Source organism: Corvus kubaryi, unplaced genomic scaffold (assembly GCF_017639235.1).
Source record: "Corvus kubaryi isolate FWS band 111438036 unplaced genomic scaffold, C.kubaryi_AGA036_p1.0 37353, whole genome shotgun sequence".
Classification (NCBI taxonomy): Eukaryota; Metazoa; Chordata; class Aves; order Passeriformes; family Corvidae; genus Corvus; species Corvus kubaryi.
The window spans coordinates 2,577,892-2,594,853 of NW_024581115.1; the positions used below are offsets into that span (position 1 = coordinate 2,577,892).

At 46.3% G+C, this 16,962-nt stretch overlaps 1 protein-coding gene across 1 annotated transcript; it reads left to right on the forward strand.

Annotated features, from left to right (window-relative positions):
• Positions 1-16: 16 nt before the first annotated feature.
• On the forward strand, positions 17-4,331 carry TOB1 (transducer of ERBB2, 1). The gene is made up of 2 exons (XM_042032403.1): positions 17-143; positions 2,389-4,331. Exon 2 carries the CDS (start codon positions 2,529-2,531, stop codon positions 3,504-3,506), a length of 978 nt encoding a protein of 325 aa, XP_041888337.1. The 5' UTR covers positions 17-143; positions 2,389-2,528; the 3' UTR covers positions 3,507-4,331.
• The last annotated feature ends 12,631 nt before the right edge of the window (positions 4,332-16,962 follow it).

The window sequence follows — 16,962 nt, forward strand, 5'->3', positions numbered from 1 at the left end:
TCTTCTCTTTCCTCTCCCCTCCCATCCTCGCCGAGGGAGCCGGCGCTCGGAGATGGGGGTCGGGTGCTAAGCCGCCCCCCCACCCACCCCCCCCGCCCTCACACCCCCGCCGGGACTGTTTGCACTACCCCCGCACACCCCGGGTGAGTACCGGCCGTGAGGCGCGGGGGCAGCGCGGGCGGGGGGCTGAGGCAGCGCCGCCCGGCCCCGGCCCCTAGGCGGGGTGCGACGGGGCGGTCACGACCCCGCGGTGCCGGGGGGGGGGGGGGACCCGGTGGGTGCAGGGGCCCCTCGGGGAAGGGGCTGGGGGAGAGGGCACGGCCGGGCTGTGAGGGGTCGCTGCCCCCGGGGCCGCCCCGGCCGCGCTCGGGCGGGGAGGAGGGAGCGGCGCCGGCTGAGTAATCGGCGCTGGGCCGCTCCGGGAGCGCCGGCAGCACCCTGCGGGACCTGCCCGGCTGTGCGCCGGCAGACGGGCCCTGCAGCCCCCACCCGCCCTCCAGACATCCCCCTTCCTCTTCCTCCTTCGCTTTCTTACGGGCTCAGAAAATGCTCTTCCTCCTCCTCCTCCCGCTGCCGCCGGAGCTCCAGGGCTGTGAGCAGAAATTTAATGAGACCCGACTGCCTGGTTATGTAACTCCCACTGCTTAAGGCTCCTGCCAGGGCGCTGCTGCCGGGCCACGGGTGGGCTCGGATCTCCCAGAAATACTGCCGTCTTGCCATAAGTAAATAAAAAGAACAAGTTCGAAATGATCAAGCCGATCTGTTTGATCAGCTGCTTTTGTACCGTGGATCAGTCTGGCGTAGAAAAATTTACAGCGTCAGCCCGGTGCACTCTGAAAGGGAGCATTTCTTTCTTAAAGGACATGGGGGAAGGGAAACAGCACAGATGGATTAATAAATCATTTTTAAATGCCCCGTTTAACCACCCAATCAGCTTTTCTGTACTGATTGTGCCCCTTTTGTAAATATCTTCTGTTTGCCCTTGATCTTTTCCTTATCCCCACCCGGTGCTGATCCAGCAAACGTTTAAAGGTCGCCTTATCATACAGCCTTTCAAACTATTCCCATACCATGTTGGGGAGAACACGAGTGGCTTGGAAATAGGGTTCCAGACTTTAAAAGGAGATTATTTGGCACAAGAAATAAAAAAGCAGCGTAGTCACATTGTTAATATCAAAATCCTTTAACTTTGATTTCGCTAATCTTTAGTGACAGCTATGCTAAATTTTGTTCCTAGTGATGCTCTGCAGAAAAGGCCACTGTTAAGTGAAATTTTCTTTGGGCTTTTAACTTGAGCCAAAAAAAATCCCCATATTTTGTTTCATTGGAACTTTTTGACAAAGGTGTGTGGTGTGTGTGCACATTTATACCAAGGTACTGCAGGATTTGTGTTAGCAGTATGTGTGCTAATACCTGATTCTTGTCCCTTCTCTAACTTTAGACAGCTAATTTCTCTTCTGTCCTTTGTGAAGGAGTGGCAACCATATCTTGCATTACATATAAAATGGAGTCATGGAGAAGGAGAAAGGCAATCGGGTTTGAGGCTGTCAAAAGCCCTGTTAGCCCTGGAACTTTTTGAAATCTGAGCTACAGACAGTACGATACAATAATTGAGTATATAATTGCATCTTGCATCTGAAAATAGCGAGTAATTTGTAGAAAGAGAAGAATTTGTGAATTAATTTATCGGTCCTGGCCACCCTTCTGGCAGAACATACGTGCAGCTATTCTGTATGTGCTGACTGCATTTCAGTGTGAACTGTTGGATATGCACAGCGGACATTTTCTCCTCAGTTTGCATCATTTCACCCATGCAAAGTTTAGGGAGAAGATTTGCTTGGACTTAAATGTTGCATCATTTTAGCTATTCATGTGAAACCTTCTAAAGCAATTGTTAACATTTTTCTAATTCTGCAGTCTGCAGTTTTAGTCAATATGCTTCCAAACTTTAAAGTGATAAATGGCCCTTGGACTAAGACCTTTCAGGTTAAACTAATGGTCTGGTACTAGATTTTTCAGCTGGGTACTATAAATCATCCAACTATGGGTTGGTAATTGAAACCTTGACAGGCTTGGCAGTTCTGTGATGTCTTAAAAATTATCCTTGCTGCTTTGTGAATAACTAAGTACCCAGATCATGTGATTTGGAAGTGCCCCATGTTGTATATGTAAACACAAGCCCATCCTCTGCAGTGTTGTTAGTAAGTCACGCTGAACAGAGCTGACATCCTCACCTTCCGCAGGCAGGGACAGAAATAGTTTGATGTACATTTTTTCACTTAAAAAGTAACCTATTTTCTGCAGAAAGTGAAGCTAAAAGAATAGACCTCGGAGCTTGATCTTACACTGTTCTTATTTGGATGTATTTGCTTTTGTTTTTTCTTAAAGGAACAAGAGCACTCAAGCTGAAGGATAATAATAATCAACTCGAATCACCACTTTGAATGAAATTCTGTTTCCCTGTGGCATCTTGAACACTCTCTTCTTCGGGTTTTGAAACAGACTTATAACTCTGTGGCACAGCAGCTATGCAGCTTGAAATCCAAGTAGCACTCAATTTTATTATTTCTTATTTGTACAATAAGCTTCCCAGACGACGTGTCAACATTTTTGGTGAAGAGCTTGAAAGACTTCTGAAAAAGAAGTATGAAGGGCACTGGTATCCAGAAAAGCCATACAAAGGATCAGGGTTTAGATGTATTCATATAGGGGAGAAAGTGGACCCAGTCATAGAACAAGCATCCAAAGAGAGTGGTTTGGACATTGACGATGTTCGTGGCAACTTGCCTCAGGATCTTAGTGTTTGGATTGACCCGTTTGAGGTTTCATACCAAATCGGTGAAAAGGGACCAGTGAAAGTGCTTTATGTGGATGATAATGAAAATGGATGTGAGTTGGATAAGGAGATCAAGAACAGCTTTAACCCAGAGGCCCAGGTGTTCATGCCAATTAGTGACCCAGCATCTTCAGTGTCTAGTTCTCCTTCTCCTCCCTTTGGTCACTCAGCTGCTGTGAGCCCGACCTTCATGCCCCGCTCCACTCAGCCTTTAACCTTCACCACTGCCACATTTGCTGCCACCAAGTTTGGCTCAACCAAAATGAAGAATAGCGGCCGTGGCAACAAGGTCGCCCGCACCTCTCCCACCAACCTTGGCTTGAATGTCAATGACCTGTTGAAGCAGAAATCCCTCTCCTCCTCCATGCACTCTCTCTACGGGCTTGGCCTAGGCAGTCAGCAGCAGCAACAGCAACAGCAGAAGACTTCTGCCCTGTCTCCTAATGCAAAGGAGTTCATTTTCCCCAACATGCAGGGTCAAGGTAGTACCAGTAGCATCTTTCCTGGTGACAGCCCCCTTAACCTCAGTCCTCTCCAGTACAGTAATGCCTTTGATATGTTTGCAGCCTATGGAGGTCTAAATGAGAAGTCTTTTGTGGATGGCTTGAATTTTAGTTTAAACAACATGCAGTATTCTAACCAGCAATTCCAGCCAGTTATGGCTAACTAAAAATAAACCGAAAGTGAAATCCAAGTAAATACTATTGTACAAGTTAAAATGCACGTACCCAAGGGTGTATATTTTTTTCCACCTCTTGAGATTTTTTTTAAGGCTTGTAGTATGAATACATTCAGGCTTGGTTAGATAAATACAACATGCATCATTTTTTCATTTGCCAACCAAGCACAAAATTATTTTATACTGACTGTACATTACAAAAATATACTCTCAAAAATATGGCCTCTTACAGTATTTAAGATATAGCAAGGAAGTGGCTAATTTTTTCATGTGTATATATATATATATGTACTCAGACATATATGTATATATATTAAAAAATTGGCACTAATAGGTGGGTTTATTGGTCTTTTTCTAATTGTATAATTTAATTTAGTACAAAGTTTGTAAAATATCAGAGTATATATATTGTTTCTACAACATGGTATTGCATTTATATCTTTTTACTACAGTGATCTGTGACAGCTGCAGCAGCTTCATGTTGTATTTTTTTTACTGAAATTGTAAGATATCCATCTTAAAGACATCAATTCTAAAAAAAGTAAAAAAGTTGTGTACAGAATATTCCTTAGTGGTGGAATTAAAATGTATGAAATATTTGCTTTTTTCAAAAGAAACACAAATTGTATTTTCTGTTAAAAGTTTAAAGATTTTTGCTATATATTATGGAAGAAAATGTAATCGTAAATATTAATTTTGTACCTACATTGTGCAATACTTGAAAAAAGGTATAAAAGTATTTTGAGTCAGTGTCTTACATGTTAAGAGGGACTGAAATAGTTTATATTAAGTTTGTATTAAAATTCTTTAAAATTACCCGGCTGTGGTGGTGTGTGTGTTCTTCGTGTCCCGCTGACAATCCGAGTGCCGTGTTCCTTGTGCTGGCACTGCCAGGGATGCCCCAGAGTCTGACTCAGGAGTAAAGGGAAGGGTGGCTCTGTGGCTGCACCTCGTGGGGGGTTGCTTCCCCAAAATACTCCTGACAAAGCACAGAACCCCATTAGGGACTTGCCTGCAATTCTTTCAGCAAATTCCACTTGTTTTTTGTAACCGCAGCTCACTGAAGCCAAAAGGGAATTCTATTTTTTTTTTGTCCTTGATAATTAAGACTCTTAAGCTCTATGAATGTTGAGTTATGGGGCGATGGGATGTGTCTGGCAGGGACTCAGGTGATTCAGTAACATTTCCTTTCCATGTCATCGGGATTATTGGAACTATTCTCTCGGGAGGTCCTAGACCAGCAAATCAGCGTTCTGCCTCTGTATTAGGGATTAATAGCTCAGAACCAAAACTGAATAAAAGTGCTGATTTACAGCTTACTAAAACCATTGTAAACTCGCATTTTATATGCTCTATTAAAAAGAGAAATGTCATGCAACTATACTATGACATTCTCAGGTATTTATTTTAGCAGATTTTACCAATTTTAACTGAATAGATTCTCAAAAATCAAATGGGAGTGGGAGGGGAAAGAATTCAGAGGCTGACAGAACAACTCAGTTTTTCCAGGGCTATTTTGAAGTTGCATCCCTTACTCTTTTCCATCTGCTCAGCAAACAGTGTTCCTTGCTAAAGTTCGTTGTCAAAGGGAAGAGAAACTGCTTTAATGTTTAAATCTGACAAAGGTCAGCTTATGTTCCATGGCAGCTCCAGCCGTACAGAGACCCAGCGCTAAGTGGATAGTCCTTGGCTCTTGGCAGTGAGTTGTGAGCTACAGACAGAGCACAGGATTAAAATGAGCTGAACTTCAGTGTTCTGACACTGAGACCCAAGGTCAGTCTTTTCCTGTTGGATGCACTTGATGTGACAAAAGGTGCAACTTCCACGCAGACCCCCCCCCTCTCTGGTGGGAGTGGAGCTGTGGTGGCAGCAGCCTGTGCTTTTCACACCAGGGTGAGCTCCCCGCTTTGGGCAGAAGCTGGGAAGAGCTGGCCGGGCAGAGGTGGGAGGCTGGCAGTGGTATCCATTTCCAGTGCCATGACAACCAGTTCAAAAGCAATAATGGAGAGAAGGGTTTTTTTTGGCGTTCATCTGTCTCTGTTTAACTGGCTCCCTTTTACTGAGTTTGCCATCTGGTTTATCTTTCCACTCACGGCACAGCCGCGGACAGCACCGGCCTTAAAAGCGCATCATTTGGTACCTCATTTTAAGTGGATGATTTTACTTTTAAGAGGAGTTAGAAAAATGCTGGATCAATTGTTGGAAAACAGAGAATGCCAGCTCTGTGTATTTCCCATTTGAATGCCTAGACTTTAGGATTTACTACTGTTTTACTATTTACAGCACGATACTAATACCTAAACTGCCCAAGAGGTTGAGCAACTCTGACAGTGGAGACTCTTCATGTGTTCTGTAATATTTCTATTCCTGTGATTTAAACTGGTATCATTTGTTTTAAAGATCAGTGAGCTTATCCTCTTCCCAGGCTGATTTGTTCCCTTCCACTGTAACGAGCTCTGGGTCTGAAGGGCCATGCAAGGAAAAATCTTTTGGAGCACACATTTTTTGCAGCACCTTTCGATATAAAGATTTGACAAGCAGGGTTTGGTTCTGGTGCTTTGCAAGGAGACAAGTCAGAAAAAGAGCTTCAAGTTCTCTCAATGCAAGTGTGGAGATTTTTAATGTTTTAATGATTTTCAACGTTTAAGCGTGAATGATTTTTTAATCTTCTTAGAGGAATGAGAGATGCCTGCTTTGTGTTCAGTCTGCTTCACCCAGTTATTTATCTTCTGCTGAAGTTTGGTGCTGAATTTCTAAGATCAAACATTTACATTGCAACATTCTGCTCTCACCGAGTGCCAGGTCAATCGCTGGTGTCACTTGTGCACACCCAGTATTCAGCTGTCAGGTAAATGCACTTGCTTGGATAGAAAGGACATAAAAAGGAGGAAAAGGAAGTGTTTGCTTGGTGCAAGTTCTCTTGTATTTTCTCATGTGAACATGTAATTTGCTTCCTTAGAACTACCAGTGTGAGTTAAACCTTGGAAGGTGACTTTAATTTACAGTGAAGGAAAGGGTAGAAATATGTGACCACCTCAATGCTGCTTAGTGCCTCCTATCACCTCACCCCAGGTCCCCACTCAAGCACAGGTTCAAGGCACTTTGGTCTGTAGGGCTCACTTAATTCAGCACAAGTCAATAACTTCTCAAAGTTGCAGTCTAAGATCCCTGAAGCTGCTCAGAGGCTGCAGCGTGGCTGCACAGAGGGTTCAGGGGACAGCTACAGTCTGTGCTGTGTTCATTCTGTGGGTAGGGAGCAGACCTCCCTCTTGATCAGGAATCTGGTAATGGCCACCAAAATTGAACTGGTTTAGTTATTTCTGCTGCGGGAAGCTGGATCACGGGTGGAGTTCACAGAGTAGTGCTCCTTTGCTGTGTCCTGGTCTCCGGGGTCCCTGGAGCTGAGTCCAGGGCCTGGCACTGCAGCTCTGTGAGTACAAGTTCTGCAGTTCTCAGCTTCAGCTCAGCTAATTCATACACTTTGAGGATGGGGCTCTGAGGCACCTGATTTAATTGAAGCTGTCTCTGCTCATTGCAGGGAGTTGGACTAGGTGAGCTATCACGGTCCCTTCCAACCCAAACAATTCTATGGTTCTATAAGCCACGGAAAGATCATCCTTCCTTGATGAAAAATTAGAAAGCTGCTGAACATTGTTTGTACAATCTCCTGGTGCACATCCAGGGCAGATGATCCCCCACATCCCACAGCAGCACCCTCTGCTCCCACCACATCCCAACCTGCAAAAGCCTGGTGGGAGCCAAAAGCCCAGCTGCATTCTGAACTATCAAGTAACCAAACAACGAGTTGTTAAATCAGCTCTTTGGACCGACATGGGATCAAAGCAGAGTTCATGTACTGATCTGATGCCCCAGACTGTTCTATTAACATTTCAGGAATAAATACCTCAGGGTTTGTGTTGGTAGTTTCGGAGCAGATGAAGCAAACCGGTGGTTCAGCACTCTTTTTTATATCATCAGCAAGTTGATTTAAATTGAGTGTTCAGAGTTGGCTGCATTCCCCTCATGAGTTGCATAAAAAGTTTGCTAAATTGAACTGCCAGAGCTGTAAAATCCTGCTGAAGGGACTGTTTCCAAAGATCAGCGAGAGGAACGGTTAAACTGTTACCGTGGAAGTGCCTGTGTGACTTTTGTCCTCTTGGCTTTATTTTAGTGACAGTAGTAAGGAGTTTTGCCTTACAGAAGGGAAAAAGCATTAAGACTTGGGAACATAAACTGCATTCCCTTTGGTACTAAGAGTTCTCTACCTCATAGACAAAATATGATCAGTGTGTGGAACAAATGGCAGGTGTAAAATATTTTTAGAAAAACCTTGGCGTGCAGTGCAGATATCTCTCAACCCCCATCCTTTATTCTGTCAGCTTCGGTTTGTTAAAAACAACCTGTAGTATCGATGGCTGCAGTTTTGGTGGAACTTGCTGTAGTTTTCATTTGGTGATTTAGCACTTCAGAGGCCTGGAATCAGAGCTCCTCTGCGCTGAGTTTTGGGACACTCTTACATTTACGCAGTCTGTCAGCCATGGAGCTCATTGTGCCGCATTCCCTTGTCCCCTTGGCTTCAGGATTACCAAGAGCATAAAACAAAAGAGGACTCTGGGAATGTAGAGCCTTAATTATTGTTTAGTGCCCCTGCAAGCTTCTCTGAGAATTTTTTATCAACTGGCTAATGCCTTTAAAACCAGGCCTGGAAATCCACCTTCTTTCCTTGGCAGAACGTGTTCATGCCCTGCTACACCCATAACCATGGCTTTTCTGCCTCCCACAGCACCCTCAGTAGGACTGAGTTCTGTGTTGCTCCCTTTGTTCACCACCTCTTGCTACTTGCTGTGCTGCTCCAGGCTTTCACGCTGCTCCTCTCTTCACCCAGACTCCACTTTTCAGAGTTCAGACCTCGGCTCTGAGGCTGAGGCTGCAATGCCAGGGGAGGCTCCGCACGCGAGGCTCCAGCCGGAGAGGTGCCCTCTCCCAGCGCCTCCTGGGCTCAGGCTTCGCTTGGCTTCACTTCAAAGACGCAGTGTAAAGAGCTCGGGAATGTCAGAACACAGGGAAGAGTTGCAGGAGGTGCTCTCAGTCCCAGGGAACAGGGTGAATTTGCTGCTTGGGCAGCCTCAGTGATGCAACAGCCCAGGAGTTTTCAGCCACGCTGATGGCAGCCAGAGGTGGCAGGTTAGAGAGGAGCACGGTGTCATAGGTGACAGCTCAGGCACCCCAGTCCAGAGCTGACTCTGGGCAAGCCACTGCCCCTTTCTGTGTTGTTTCCACCTCTGTCTCCATTGAAATCCGCTGTTAGCAAGTGACAGACTTTCCGTGGCTGTTTGCTATAAGGAACTTCATCCAGTTTCTCTGTGCCACAGGAACATCCTCTGAGGTTCACCTACCATTCCCTCCTTTTATTGCCTTTAGTCTCTGTGGCCTTGGAGCGTCTCCGTTGTACAGTTCTCTTAACCTGGCTTAGGTGACCTTTGTGTTTTGAAACAAGGCATGCCTATAAAAGTGAGGCACTGGGTTCTCACTGTCCATGGTACGTGGAGTCTGATTCATCCCCCTGTCGGAGCAGAAGGCCTCTGGAGCAGTGAAATCTCACATACTGACTGTTGTGACTCTCTAAAAGAATGTCTGAGGATGTTTCTATAGATATGAAAGCATATATTCCTCCAGTACAAATCACGTGAAAATTTTGCAGCAGCCTACCCACTGAAGTTGCTGCTGGTCAAAATTAGATTTGCAGACAGATTTTATAAACTAAAACAAATTCCCCTTTGATTTTCATTAGACCCTGATGTTAAACTCCCACGTGCCAGCAGAGAGACAGGGCTGCTGGGCTCTGCCACAGCCATGCTATGAACTATGAATCTTCCACAGATCAACTGAGCAAGAATAGATTTGGTGATTTTAAGCCCGTGTTTGAGCCTTTAACTCCCTGTTGAGTCTCAGATGTTGTAGGTAACTGCAATGTGTTTTTGAAGCCCAGGAGTCTGTGTCTTTCAGGATTAACCAGGTACACACAGCACCTCTGCAAATGAGTGGAGGAGTGCAAAATTCCAATTACTGTTGAAAATATTAACACCCGGGGCAATTGCCTACTTTGCAGGTATATGAATACTACATATTGAATCTCATGTTGTATTTATTAACTGCTTTGAGACATAGCTCATATTTTACTTGAGAAAATTGCTATTTCATTTTTGAGTAACGGGTACGGATGTTCTGCTCTTGTGCCTTTAGACTGTTACAGTGCTGTCCTTAAAGATTCATTTCAGCATTGCTAAACCAAATCACTTGAGAAATTGTGATTCAGTCTTCCAAGAGTATTTTAGAAATGGTGAGGTAATCATTAATAATAATCCATCTCACACCATGTTAATTTATCTTCTGGGTGTAGAGATAAATAGATTTCAGAGTTTTTGAGCTTCTCTGCACAAGTCCACTAAGAACTTACATTTATGTGAAAATGTAGGTCCTTAAGAAATCACAGTTTCCCTGAAACTGTCACTGCACAGGAAACAGTGTGGAAGGGATAGTGATGAGCTCAGAAGTGCTGGCAATTAACCCCAGCTGTTTAATGGAATCAGATTTCTAAATGACACAGGAGGACTGAGACCTGCTACCACCCTCCTGCCCATGTGCTTTGCATGACAGATTTGGCAGGCTGGTGGCAACAACTGCAGGTAACCATTTCAAATTAACTTGTACAAACTGATAAGGGACAGGAACAGTCAGTAAGAGATCAACCACTGCATCTCCAGCCTCTCACTCCGGACCTGCAAGGAAGGTCTCCAGAACTGCTTCAAAAGACAATGCAAGTACTAAAATTCCTGACTCCAGGGTAGAAAATCACATAGATGTTGATTGCATATTACATTATGGTTTTTGCTACCACCAGACATCCCTAGGAAATAGTTGTTCCTATCTCTCTTACTCTCTCTTTGTGCCATAAATGACATCATCAGCTGTCCTCTGGCTAGCATCCTCCCTTTGATCAACAGGAACCAATCACCCTTTCTCTCAAATTGCCTAATTCATTAATATAATGAAGTTTAATACGGAACAATTATTCTCAACCTGTATTTAGCTCTAAGGTTATTGCTTCTATTTCAGATCTGAAGCAGCCTGATGTGCCTGCAATCACGTGTAGTTTTTCTGAATGTGCCCGCTGACCTAATAAACGTCCCTGCCCTTGCCTCACTTCCATCTCGCCCTGTCCTCACTCCAATGCCTCTGCTGCACCTCCGGGCTTGTTCTGCTGGGCTGAGCCTGCCAAGGAAGGCACAGCCTCAAGGAGCTGCTATGGGAGGTGCTCTACTGGCCCAGTTCAAGGGGGAAGCACAGGCATCGTGTGCTGAAGCTGCTCTGTCTGCACCGCCCATCCCACCTCGTCTCCCAGTGCTGCCTGGCAGGGGCTGGTGGCAGGTAAGAGAAGCTGCTGGTGACACTGGAGAGGTGGGAGCAAGGCTGGCTGGCTCATCTCATTCGACAGCACTCATTTGGGGGCAGTTAACTTTCGGATGTCAATAAAGTTGTCTTTCATTTTTGTTTGGTATCTCTATGGTTTTAAGGATTCAGTGTTTGGAGTCTCTGACCTGCCCAAAGTGAGATACCAGAAGATCTGATTAAATTCAGCATCTGGATCTCATCTTTATACATCAGTCCTTTTTTCAGTGTTCTGCTGTACAATCTCTCTCCTACCTTGTTTATTCCTTGAAATTCTCCCGCTCCTGATGTTCCTTTCTGTTTTCCTTCCAGGTCTCCCTTAAAACTTGGTTTTCTTAATTTTCTTCCCAAACCAAGCTGTTCTCCCCTCCTGCTTGTCTGAGGTCTGTGCCTCACCATGTATAATTTGCAGTGTATTATCTGATGGAGACTGTAATCTCTCCAGGGCAGGGCTGTGTCCTGCCCTGGACTCACAGTTGCCCGTTTTACTCTGTGAGGCTGAATAAGAAGGACAGAAATAGAAGAGTACACAGACACTCCCAAATAAACTCTGTTTTGTGATCTGTGTTCCAGAAACAAACCCAGGAACAATTGTTATTAGTAACGTGGTTTATGCTGTACCACTGAGGCTTGGGAAGAAGTAGATCCTTTAGGCAAAGAAACCTCCTTTACAAAACATTTGTGGAATGTATTTATCTAAAAATACAAGGGCTTATGTTAGAGAGCAATGTTCCTCTGCTGATTTACAGTTAACTGTCAATGACAACACAGGACTAAAACCTTTTAACCAGCCCTGCTGTAGCAATATCTTAACTTTATCCCTTTCCTTCTCTGCAGCATCCCTTTCAAGGCTGATTTTCTTGGCCTCTGCTGCTGCTGTTGGGAGAGTCCCACTCACTTGGCTCTCCCACTGTACACGGACCAGAAAAGGAGGATGGATGAGGAGCAGGATGACCCTGCTCACAGAGGTAAAGGTTGGGGGTGAAACCTCAACCATGCAGGACAGACTTCTTCCTTTAGAAAACTGAAACTTCCACTGAAACTTCCCTCTGTGCATGTGCTAGGGGTAATGCATGGCTAATAATGCACCTTAAAATGCATTTTGGCCTGGGATCTTAGGTGACTTTGGCTTTTTGCTGCCTGCACAAATGGGCTCCGCACACAAACATCTCCCTAGTGGAATTAGAGAACTAGCGCCGTGTAAGCTGAGATGAGGATCAGCTGCGAGCCCAGCTTGGAGGTGCCTCCCTCCAAAAGCCAGAGTGGTTACAGAGATTGGATTTTGACTTTGCCTCTTTTCCAGAGAGATCTGGGGCTGTCTAGCCCAACCCTGCTGCCGGGGGCATTGCTGCGGGGTGGCAACTGGCCCGTTCCCTTTCCTGACATTTGCATTTGCTGGAACAAAAGGCTCATTCTGGCTGTGGCCGGGCTCTCGAGCTGACCGGCTCCCAGTTGCTTTTTGGAAAGAGCAGTGCTGGAGTGCCCGGTTTGAGCCCTCCTGTGGGGCACTGTCATCTTGGATATTTTGGTCTTTTGTCCTGTATAATAAGATATCTGTGTTATTTGCAAGCAGTTAGTCATCTGCTAGTCAGAATGGGTTTGTTTCCCTTGAGGACGTTTAGGATCACATAACTCTTACAGGCAGACGGGAGAATGTCTGAAGATGTTGGGATTGGTCATATAACTGCTGCAGTTATCTTCATCCAGAACCTTTTCTTTCACTCCCTGTTAGAGCTCCTGAACTTGAGGGCTGTATCCAACCTCCAGCCTTTCCCAGAACGACATTTATCCGGACAGGCTGGAAGACAAAGAGGAGCCCAGGCTATACAACCTCTATCCAGTTATTTCTTTCTTTACTTGTTTTTCCTTTTTTTTTTTTTTCATAACCACTTGATAAATCATGCCGTGGAGAGCTGGGAATGGGAACATATAACCTGTTCTCCTACTCCTGCCTTCCAGGAGCAGTTCTGATTTCTCTGGGCTCCCATTCCTGGTCAGAACAAGGTATAACCCCATTTCTGTGTCTTGCAGAGGAGCTCTGAGGTTTCCTTCTTGCCTGAGAGCTCTGGCTGACCTGGGCCTATGATACCACTGCTGTTGTAAAGCACCTCCTAATCACCCACAGGCTTTTATCCTCAGAAAATCCCACTGTGGCATCACTTTCCCCGGCATTGAGGTGGGGATGGAGCAGAGCCAGACATCCCTTGCTGAGGTGAACCCCGGACTTCTTTTCTCCTGTGAATGATCCCTCCCACAGCAGGGGAAAGGGAAATTATGATTTGCTTTCCATCCATTCAATGTCCTGTGCTTGGTCGGGATGTGCTTAAACTGGGGACAGCTGATAATGGGGTGTTTTCAAGGGAGCTGATCTTGAGTGGGACTAAACAGCAGTGACTGGCACTGCAGGCAGGGGCACAAATCCTCTCTGATCACTCGGGCTGTGCCCACAGCAAGGATGTTAATGGGTGTTGTTCAAGGCTCAGTGGCATCCCAGCAGTACAGGGACAAGCCAATGGAGACAAAAATGAAGGAAAATTGGAAATTGGTCACTGTTATTTGTAACTCTTTGAGGTCCTTTTAGAAACAGACCCCAAAGGGCCACCAAACCCCAGTGGATTTACCCCGATGGTCCCTCTGTGGTGCTGTCAGGCTGGGGTGAGGGGTCTGTATGGCACTTAGCTGCTTTAAGTGTTGTTTGCATTCACAGAGGTCAGGTGCTGGAAGGCCACTTGCAGAGCAAGTGCTTTTGCTGTGCACCTTGTCCTCGTGAACTGGAAGAACCTGAAGGACGGGTGAAATGGGGACCTGCAGCCAGCTCCTGCCAGGATTCACTTGGGGATTGTTCTTTCCTCAGTCCTTCCAGAAATGAAGTAACATTTGCTGGGAGGTGCCTTCCACCGTGGCAATTGGCCCACGAGGTTGTGCTGAGGCACGGCTGGGACTAGGATGCACTAAAAATATAAGTGACAAGTGTAAACATTCCCTTTTGCCAGGGTGGGAGGGTGTCTGCAGAGAGCTGCCAGGGACGGCCAGAGCAGAGAGGGGCACATGCTCTCTTCCTCTGGGTTCTTTTGGGCTTTTTTAAAAAGCACTTACTTAAAATTCTAACAGCTCCACACGTTAAAATCGCAGTTTTCCCTCATCGTGCCGCGGTAGCCACGTTTCAACAGGTCGGGGAAGAGACTGCAAGGGGGGAAACGAGGAAATGAAGAAACAGGAAAAACCTATGGAAGGAGAAATGCCTCCACCTCCTCCCTGCCCTGCCGGGCTCTCCGGTTCGTTTTCTTTCGGAGCCCTAAAAGCGAATACAAGGACGAGGAAGGAGGCGGCCCCCGCCCCCTGCGGAAGGCACAGGGACAGGACAAGGTGACACGGGGTGCCACGTCAGCTCCTGCCCGTGGCTGCCAGCGAAGGTGGCCCCTGAGAGCCCCCGTGTGCCAGCGCTGGCGACTGTTGTCTGTCCAGATTGCCAACTAAATAACCTGTAAACTGCAATAATTCTGCAAAAGATGCTCTCTGGAGTGTTTTTTATTGTGAAAGTGGTCATAAATAAGAATAAAGAAATGCATCTGTGTGTACTTTACAAAGCAAGGGAAAAATTTCTTCCTCTTCAAGCCCGTGGTCTGTGAATAATTTGTGAACAAGAGGAGTAGCTCCATCTATCTTACACAGCGTTTGTTACAAATCATTTGCTCCTGTGTAAATCTTCCTGTCAGGGCGGGAGCAGCAAATCCTCCTCCGTTTTTTGTCTGCCGAAAAACTTCTCTAGATAAACATGAAAAATTGGATTGATAAGTGACAGGTGTAGGGCTGCATCTTGGGGATAAATGTGCTCCTGGAGTCTGCGGTGGAGAGGCTGTGACAGCCTTTACGAGGCAGCTGGTGGAGGATTTCTGGCACTATGTGCTGAGCCACAAAGGCTAATACTTCTGTAGGAAAACAAAAGCCAAGCTAAAAAGACCATCTCCAAAAGCTGCTTCCCTCCCCGGACACCTACAGCGAGCAGGCAAACAGCCACGACCCGACGGAAAGGCGTCAGAGCATCCCACCTCGAAGAAAACTCCTTTAGAGCTCTCAGGAGTCCCTAGGTGGCAACACTGCTCCTCCAGACCCTCCTGGGAGCCTTGTCCTGGCTGAGGGAGCACCGAAAGCTCCAGCTTTAGAAGTTCTGTGGCCGAGGGGACCTTAAACTTTCATTCACAAAGAAAACTGAGGAAGGGAGTATTTGTTTAATGCTGGTGGTGGCAAAGTGTAAACCTGTGATTGCTGGAAGGCTCTGCCATCTGAAGGCAAACTATAAGAATGACCAAAAAACTCCAACAATTTATTTATTTATTTAAAAGAAATAACGGGATTTTAAAGCCAATTTTGTGACGGAGGGAGATGTGACTCATGATTCCTAAATGCTTTGGGTTGCCACACCTGGTATTTCAGGGGAAAAGCACCATCAGAGACCCAACAGATAAAGAGATTTTGGAGTAAATCCTGCTGATAACACCTGTTAGATTAGTAGATCTGAGAAAGCCATTAACTTTTTCCTTTTAATCTATGTTTATTTTCTGCTGACTCTCTGTGCCCACTGGCTGCTCTCTCACCAAAATCCAAACCTCCCAATAAAAGTAGCAATTCCATTATGTCAGAGATCAGATACTTTCACCCACCTCTTGATGAGGTGACCTTTGGAGCTGGCTAGCACAGTTAAAATTGAGGATTGCAGATATTATAACCAAATACACAATTTGAATTTCATCCCGGGTTAATTACCTGAGTCGTTCACATCTGTTAGTGACAATAAACTACAGCAGAAATGGAGAATTTGGTTGCAATGCTACTGCAATACTCACTTTTTGGATGATCTGCTGGTCAAGTATTATTCACTGAAGAGATTAATGAATAATTTTGAGTAACTGAACCAATATCTTTAGAAACTGTGCAATTTGCAAACAGGGAGAGAGAAAGTCTCAAATAAATTACACATTGTGGCTTTTCCCTGCAGCTCTGGAAATGGATTTAATTGCCTTATCACACTCCCTACCAGATAATTTTTTCCCCTGATAAACCTAACATCTCTCATCCTGTTCTGCTAACAAGACAAGGATGAAATCAGTGAAGCAGGACCCAGCTGCCCAGCTTGGCAGGGTGATGTTGCTTCCCACTTAGAGAAATTAACGATTTTATTAATGAATAATACAAATTACGCGGCCAGGTGTCTGTGAAGCAGTTGAGTGAAGCAGGCCGAGGCCAGCCCAGCCTCAGCGGGAGGATGCTCCTCGGGCAGCCGCAGGTGAGGAGGCTGCGAGCGGGTCCCCACGCGGTGCCCCCGCCGATGTCGCCGCCGATGTCGCCGCCGATGTCGCGATGCCCGGCGCCACCTCGTGTCGGGCGCCGGGAGCGGCTGGAGCCTCCCGTCCCCATTTCCAGCCACCGCACGTCGTGGCAGTGCTGAGGGATACGGGCTTTTTCTAAAATTTGCCCTTCAATATTGCCAAAATAGGAAGCTGAGACCGTGTGAGGAAGACCTCGGGTCACGCTGGGGCCGTGGTGGGTGCCGTGACCGTGTCACACTGTTGGGTGCTGGTGCTGGCTGTGGCTCTGTCATTAAATTGTGCTTCGGGCAGTGCTGGATGGAGAACCTGCCCCTGCCTGTGCAGTGAGGGTGGAGAGGCCCTGGCACAGCCTGCCCAGGGACGTGGTGGATGCTCCAACCCTGGAAACATTCAAGATCAGGTTGGATGGGGCTTGGAGCAACCTGGGCTGGTGAAAGGTGTCCCTGTGCATGGCAGGGCATGGAAAGAGAAGCTCTTTAAAGGTCCCTTCCAACCCAAACCCTTTGATGATTGTACAGTTCTAGGATATGGTGAGTCCTGCTGAGGCTGGTGAGACCCCCTCTGCCCCACAGCTCCCCTGGAATATCCTGGTTGCACCTTGCTCTCTGTTCAGGGATGGAGAGATTCGGCCAAGGCCAGCCTTGGAGGCATTTCCAGAAGGAGCTTTGTGA